The 7,954-nt window shown below is 56.6% G+C and overlaps 1 protein-coding gene across 1 annotated transcript; it reads left to right on the forward strand.

The window, feature by feature from the left end:
* Positions 1 to 1,478: 1,478 nt before the first annotated feature.
* Positions 1,479 to 6,691, forward strand: PIM1 (Pim-1 proto-oncogene, serine/threonine kinase). Its single transcript, XM_037519618.2, has 6 exons — positions 1,479 to 1,972; positions 2,079 to 2,185; positions 2,271 to 2,321; positions 2,416 to 2,782; positions 4,349 to 4,525; positions 5,220 to 6,691. Exons 1-6 carry the CDS (start codon positions 1,891 to 1,893, stop codon positions 5,375 to 5,377), a joined length of 942 nt encoding a protein of 313 aa, XP_037375515.1. The 5' UTR covers positions 1,479 to 1,890; the 3' UTR covers positions 5,378 to 6,691.
* The last annotated feature ends 1,263 nt before the right edge of the window (positions 6,692 to 7,954 follow it).

The raw sequence follows: 7,954 nt of genomic DNA on the forward strand, positions 1-7,954 counted from the left end.
AAAATTTCGAAGGAAACATTTAAATTCACTAATGAGTGCAGCCATACAGATAAATCCTCAAACCTCCTCATTTATTCTTTAAATGGCAGGAACTTGAAAAACTAAGATGGGATCTAGTGAGCTTCAATTCCTCAGGCCACTGACAATCCAATTTATGGATTACACAGAATTCTAATTCACTCATTTCACACGTCGTTATCAACTCGACATGAAGTTTAAGAGGACAAAGGATGAAAGTCGAATTGGTCCGTTTTCCGTGTTATTTCCACGGAGGGGGCAGGGAGAGGGGGGATTTCCTTGGAGACGGGGCCGGGGCTGCCAATAATTGCTAGCACGGCCTGGCTGGGAGACTCGGCTGCTGCAAAGGTGACTGCGACGCGAAATCTCTGATTTAATCGGGCGCACCCTTCCACCCCGGCCTTAGATGAGGAATTTTCCTCTCTCCCGCCCGCACCGAAGGAGCTGAGGCAGCATCTGGCATCATAATACTAACATTTGTTTCGTGATTTCCTTTCTACCCGGCCCTGTGACACACAGCGCTTCTCAGCAATCAGGCTCCCCGGGTACTTCCCGCATTTCCCCGGCAACTGCCGGAGCAGCCGGGGCCGAGCTGCTCGCCGGCCGCCAGCACCGCGGCCCGGACCCCTCCCGGGAGCAGCGAGCCGCCCCCCGCTTTATTCCAGGCCCGCGACACCCCCACCCGCTCGGCGACGCCGCCGTGACTCACATCTCGCGGCTCCTGCGCCCCCCACGCGCCCCCAACGCACAGCGCCCCCACCCCCGGACCCAGCCCGAGCCCACAGCGCCCCGTCCACCCGCCCCGGCCGACTTGGAGGTCTCGGGTCTGAGTCACACAGCGGAGACCACCCTCGTCGGCGTCCCCACACGCCGTCCCCGCAGCCGGGCGCGCCGCCGGCCTCCCCGCCCGCCCGCCCGCCCCGCCGGGCCCGCCGCCCCGGCGCAACTTGTTATGCTCCGGCTCGAGCCCTTGACCCAAAAACCTCCGAAAACCCGGAGCCGCAGAGGCTGCCTCGGGCGCCCTTTGATGGCTTTGTTATTGTTTGGGTTTGAATCGATACGCCCCTCCCATCCTTCCTCTCTCGCGGCTCGGCACCCAGCTCCCGCCTCCCCTCACGCCCCGCGCCCCTCCCCCTCCATTTTGGCGCCTTTTCCTTCCCGCCACGTCGTGGCGGCGTAAACCATTCTGACCGCGCGAGCGGGGCGGGGCCTCCGGCCTTATGCAGATCGGTCGGCTCCTGGTTGGCTAGGGGCGCGCCGGCGGGGGCGGGGCTGGGGCGCGGCGACGGCGCGCGCGGGGCGGGGGCCGAGGGGAGTCGCCCTGCCCCGCCGCTTCCCCACCCCCTCGCCTCCCTCCGCCGGCCCGGCCGCCCCGCTCCCCGCCTCGGCCTCCCGGAGAGGCCCCGCCCCATCCCCGCCCGCCCGCGCCCCCCTTCCCGGCCGGCGCGCTCCGCCCCTTTACTCCTGGCGGCTGGGCGAGCCGGGCGTCTGCTGCAGCGGCCGCGGCGGCGGAGGAGGCCCGACAGGACTTGGCGGCAGCGGCGGCGGGACCGGCAGCAGCAGCGGCAGCCGCGAGCCTCCCGGACGACGGCGCTGCCGCACGGCCCCCGCGAGCCGCCCTCCCCGCCGGCCCCGGCGCTGCCCGACCCCGCCGGCGCGCCCGCCGGCCGCCCGCCCCGCCAGCGCCCCCGGGCGTCCTCCGGCGCGCCCTCGGCCTTCCGCGCGCGCCGCAGCCACAGCCGCAACGCCACCCGCAGCCTCAGCCCCCGCCGCCCGCACAGCCGCCGGCGCGGCCCCAGCCCCGGCCCCGGCCCCAGCGCCCGCCGCGGCGCCGCCACTCGCAGCCCCTCCGCCGACGCCCGGGAGGTGGGGATGCTCCTGTCCAAGATCAACTCGCTCGCCCACCTGCGCGCCGCGCCCTGCAGCGACCTGCACGCCACCAAGCTGGCGCCCGGTGAGCGCCCGCCCCGGCCCGGGGGACGGCGGCTGCACCCCGCGGGGGGGGGTGGGGGCCCGCGGGCCGGCTCTGAGCCCCCTGTGCCGCTCTCTGCCCGCCCCAGGCAAGGAGAAGGAGCCCCTGGAGTCGCAGTACCAGGTGGGCCCGCTCCTGGGCAGCGGCGGCTTCGGCTCGGTCTACTCGGGCATCCGCGTCGCCGACAACTTGCCGGTGAGTGGGCGCCCCGCGCGGGAGGGCCGCGGCGTGCTGGGCCCCGGCGGGCTGACCTAACGGAGGCTCTCTCGGGGGGCTCTAGGTGGCCATCAAGCACGTGGAGAAGGACCGGATCTCCGACTGGGGAGAGTTGGTGAGTGCCCTGGAGGGAGCGACCCCCGGGGGGGGCTGAGGGGCACCCCCGCCACCCCGACGCCCGCCCTCACGCGCCTCCCTCGCCCCTGCAGCCCAGCGGCACCCGAGTGCCCATGGAGGTGGTCCTGCTGAAGAAGGTGAGCTCGGGCTTCTCCGGCGTCATTCGGCTCCTGGACTGGTTCGAGAGGCCCGACAGTTTCGTCCTGATCCTGGAGAGGCCCGAGCCGGTGCAAGACCTCTTCGACTTTATCACGGAAAGGGGGGCCCTGCATGAGGAGCTGGCCCGCAGCTTCTTCTGGCAGGTGCTGGAGGCCGTGCGGCACTGCCACAACTGCGGGGTGCTCCACCGCGACATCAAGGACGAGAACATCCTCATCGACCTCAACCGCGGCGAGCTCAAGCTCATCGACTTCGGGTCGGGGGCGCTGCTCAAGGACACGGTCTACACGGACTTCGATGGTGAGCCCTGCCGGGGAGGGAGCCGGCGGGGAGGGCGGGGGCCGCCCAGGTGACGCGGCCGGGCCCGGAGGCCGCGGCCAGCTTTCCTCGCCGGCCCTTCGTAAAGGTCATCGGGCCGCCTGGCTCGGCGCGGGCAGGGGTGGGGCGGAGGCGCTTCCCGGCGTAGTAAACCCGAGGCCCCCAGCCAGCCGAACCTGTCATGTGTCTGGCATGGTTGTATTTTTGAGTGGAATTCAGTGGGTTCCGAGCTTTCCCGATGAATAAGAGGTTGTGGGCAACCGGCCGTAGCCCAGATTTCTGAAGTCTGACCCAGTTTCACCGCCAGTTAAAGGACAGGAGCGGGGGAGGGGGGAGAGAGCGGGAGAGATGAAAATTGACGCCGGTTTCGTCATTTTAGTTTGGTTTTAGAAGGCACTTAGTTTTCTCTAAGGTAGTTTTTAAGAGCTGCAGATGTGTTCCCCCCACCCCCCGCCCCTTTGATCGGGGGGCAGATAAGGAGTAGAAACAGTAGTTTCTCTCAATAATTCATTTTGTTGAATTTTGTGTGTGTGTTTCTGTGTGTTGGAGGGTGAGGTAGTCGGGAATGAATGTTGTGAAATAAGATCTCTTGCTGGTTTGAAAATGAGTTGGGTGTCTCCTCAGAGGATGAAAACCTATCCTAGGGAGGGGCTTGGAGCGGTTTCTTTCAGAAAAGAAGGAATGGAGAGCTTGAGATCAAAGCAAAGGAGGGTGGGTCATCATCTGAGCGGCTTAGCTTAACTAACGACAGCCTTTCAAAACTTGTGACTGGGGCTTGTGGTTTGTGTTTATTTGCCCTTGGAGGACGCTGGGTTGGGCTGCCCCCCCCCTTTCTTTTCTTTTTTTTTTTTTTAATTTAGCAGTTAATGGCCGAGTCCTCCCGGTTTTTTCCTTCGAGTCTTTGCTGCCCCCTGGTGAGCACCAGCGGGATGGCCCCCACTTTTTTACAACCCAAAGTTTGTAAACAGGAATCACGTGGTTTGAAACCAGCCTTGCAGCTCTGTCTGCCTTTCCAGCGTGGGGCGGAAGAGGAGGGGGGTGTGGGTGTCTGCGCTCAGAATGGTGAGGAAACCTTCCAGAGGGCACCCTGACTTAGGACATTGTGCAAATGTCCTCACCTGGCTCATCTGACATGACAACCTCACCCAAACTCTCCCAGGCAACATAATGCAAATTATGGACAGTCTGTGGGCTACCTCCCTTGATTGTGGAGACATTCATCCCTTCTCCCATTGGGTGGTCCTACCACATACAGGCCTCAGGCTTTGGGTCTGCAGCCAACCCTGTTTGTTTCTTGGAGTGATTTGTGAAGAATTTCAGCTTGTGGTCTGAGTTGGTAGACAGGTGGGTAATGCTTTGGGTTGGAGGGTTGCCATCAGCCCTGATCCACGCCTTCAGCCCAGGGGTAAAAATGGAGTTCACTCAGCTCCTGAAAGGAGGGCGGTGATTTCTTAAAAAAGAGTTACTTAGCATACACATACACAGTTGCTTTGTGTTTTCTTTTTGCTAAAAGTGTGTTCTCTTCCTTCCTATTCCCCTGGCTCACAGGGACCCGAGTGTATAGCCCTCCAGAGTGGATCCGCTACCATCGCTACCATGGTAGGTCGGCGGCTGTCTGGTCTCTGGGGATCCTGCTGTACGACATGGTTTGTGGAGATATTCCTTTTGAACACGACGAAGAGATCATCAGGGGCCAAGTCTTCTTCAGGCAGAGGGTCTCTTCAGGTAACTTCTGGGAAGCCCCTTTTTGAGAGGGTGGGGGAGGGTCAAAGCTGTTGGTCCTCGGGGCAGTTTGAATGTTGGAGAGCTTTGCTTTCTAGCAGAGGCCAGACCCTTGGCTGGCAAAATCCTAGGTCAAGAGCTAGCCCCCAGGAATAATGGTTTTCAGTTGAGCCTTGAGCAAAAGACCTTTCTAGTTTCCACCAAAAGGTTTAAGTGCCAGCAGAGTCCTGTTCCCTCAACTCTTGGCTGTTTGCTAGGGAGTGAAAGGTAGATGGCTCTTGCAGCCTTCGTTCTCCCTTAAGGCAAGCTCTAAATATTTCGCTTCCAGTGATCTCATTGTGGGTGGTGTTCATATTTGTAAGTTGGTAGGTGAATTGAATCACCTCATCACGCTCAGTGATGTCTCATCAAAACCCCTTGTCATCATCCTTCCTATTTCTGGTGAGTGGGTGTCGTGGGAAAGGCCCCAGCTATTGAAGTTTAAAAACCACAGGTTTAAGAGGAGAGCTATTTTTTTAGCTGAAAGCAGTCTGCCTCCAGATGTTAGTTAACACCTTCCCATTGAAGAATGAGTTCCTGAAAATGCTCTGGTCTCTGGACTCCAGACTTCTGGGCCCCTGGAAGCAAATTGGGAAGACCTTTGCGTTGTAGAAACAAGTTGAGTCATTCATAACTCCTGTCTATTTGCTCACTGCAGAGTGCCAGGATCTCATTAGATGGTGCTTGGCCTTGAGACCATCAGATCGGCCCTCCTTCGAAGATATCCAGAATCACCCATGGATGCAGGATGTCCTCCTGCCCCAGGAAACTGCTGAGATCCACCTCCACAGCCTCTCATCAGGGCCCAGCAAATAGCAGCTTTTCCCACAGATCTTCCCTTCCCTGTCTGATACTTGAGGGAAGGGAAGCTTCTGTTTCCAGCTTCCTGAATAACAGTGACACTTCTCGCCAAACAGGACAGTGCTTGATACAGGAACAACATTTGCAACTCATTCCAGACCCCAGGCCCCTGGAGGCTGCTTCCAGATAGTGGGGGAAGAGACTCTGCTCCAGGCGTCCTCCCAACTCCTCCCGTAGACGCGCTCTCTTTCTCATAGGTGTCCAGCATTGCTGGAATCAGCAAAAATCCCTGGGGTGGGGGGGTGGGAGTGGGCCAGAACCCTGCCATGAAACTTCCCTTCATCACAAGTTCTGCTGAATGCCGAGATGGGTCGGGTAGGGGGAAAGTGGGCTGGGGTGGGGTAGGACTATCACCATTTTAAGTCCCTGTCACCTCTTCCGACTCTTCTGAGTGCCTTCGTGGGGACTCCGGCTGTGCTGGGAGAAATACTTGAACTTGCCTCTTTTACCTGCTGCTTCTCCAAAAATCTGCCTGGGTTTGGTTCCCCATTTTTTCTTCTGCCCCCCATCTCCTTCCCCCATCCTACATATGAAAGGTGCCATGGAAGAGGCTACAGGGCCAAATGCTGAGCCACCTGCCCTTTTTTCTGCCTCCTTTAGTAAAACTCCGAGTGACTGGTCTTCCTTTTTGGTTTTACGTAACTGTTTCAAAGCCAAGACCTCACACACAAAATGCACAAACAATGCAAATCAACAGAAAAACTGTAAATGTGTGTACAGTTGGCATGGTAGTGTACAAAAGGAACGTAGCTGATCTAATTTTTTTAATTTTGCCTTTAAGTTATTTTACTTTTTTTGGAAAAGGTGCGCATTCTAACCTGGAGGTCAACGATATGTATTTATTTATTTATTTATTTGGTTCCCTTCCTGCTCCAAGCTTCCACGGCTGCTGCCATCGTTTTCTTTCCTCCTTTCCTCCTCTGACTTGGGGACCTTTTGGGGGAGGGCTGCAACTGCTTGCTCTGTTAGTAGGGTGGCGGGACTCAGGCAGGACAGCCGCTGCAGCTCCCCAACTGCCATGGGCCCTGCCCAAGTGGGTTTGGGTCCCAAGGGGTGGGGGCGGGGCGGCGTTGCTGACTGTGTATATAGGATAGTTATATGAAAAACAGTTCTGGATGGTGTGCCTTCCGGATCCTCTCTGGGGCTGTGTTTTGAGCAGCATGTAGCCTGCTGGTTTTATCTGAGTGAAATACTGTACAGGGGAATAAAAGAGATCTTATTTTTTTTTTTTTATACTTGGCGTTTTTGAATAAAAGCCTTTTGTCTTAACTCATGGCTTCTAAGTGTGGTCCCTGCACAGGTTTGCAAATGTGTATTAATTGAATTCTTGGTGAGTGCCAATATCCTGTTAGGAAGAAGAACTTTCAGCTTAAATCTGGCTTCAGCTCAAATCTGGCTTCCTTCAACAGAAGATTCTGAAATGAGTGTAGGGCCGAAAAGATGGAGGGGTAGATCTTTGTGGAGATTAGGCCTGAAGGACCCAATTTTTTTAAGATTGATTTATTTATGTATACAAGAACTGGGGTGTGGGACAGGTGTGGGGGGCGAGGGGTGAGAGGATTCACAAGAGACATAGCCGGGAACAGAACAGGCAGATTGGCTGAAATACACGGCTGAGGGGAGCAGCGGGCCAGTCAGGAGAGGTCCGCTGCGTGGCTGCGCCATGTGGGTAGCTCCCTGGCCGGTGATCGAACTCGTGCTGCAGTGGCTGCGGATAGCTTCAGAGCGCTGAAGGTCTTTTTCTCAAGGCTCAAATGAAAACCATTATTCCCCGGGGCCAGCTCTTGACCTAGTGATAACCAAATTTGGCCCTGTTGTTGAACTAATGATTGAAGCTTTATTTCAACTGTCTCACTAATAAAGCATCTTGAGTATGTGTGCCCTTTAATACATGCTAAGTTTGGGCCTCCCTGGTGGCGCAAGGGTTAAGACGCAACCTATGAAGCAATCCTCAGCCACTGCAGCATGATTCCTGGCCAGCCAGGGAGAAACCCACATGGTGCAGCAGACCTCTCCTGTCTTGCCTGCTGCTCCTCTCAGCAGTGTACTTCGGTCCGTCTGCCTGTTCTGTTCCCCGCTCTGTCTCTGGTGGGTCCTCTCACCCCCACCCTCATCTCTGGCCTGTACCCCTATTCTTGTATAAAAATAAATCTTTAAAAAAAATGCATGCTATGTTTACTGAAAAGCTATCTGCTTGTATTACTCCTCAGTTCTTGATTCAAATTCCTTTCAATTGTTGTGTGGGTTTAGTCATTAGCAATAGCTGATAGGTAAAAATTCATTTCATTTTAACAGGGTTTTTCCCTCCAACAAGCTTAACAAAAAGGGTTTATGTTCTGCCATTTTCCCAGAGCTTGTGCTGGGATAATTAGTATTTTTGGTTTGGTTTCTTTGCAGGAATCTGTTTAAACCCCTTGTCCGTTCTGTCAGTGTTTAGTTTAAACTGGGTGGAAGAACTCACGAATCCAGTTTGTATAGGTGGTCTGCGTACTTGGGAGTGCATTCTGTCAATTTGCATAAAATATTAGTAAA

Source organism: Talpa occidentalis, unplaced genomic scaffold (genome assembly GCF_014898055.3).
Source record: "Talpa occidentalis isolate TD23 unplaced genomic scaffold, MPIMG_talOcc4v2.1 talOcc4.2, whole genome shotgun sequence".
Lineage (NCBI taxonomy): Eukaryota > Metazoa > Chordata > Mammalia > Eulipotyphla > Talpidae > Talpa > Talpa occidentalis.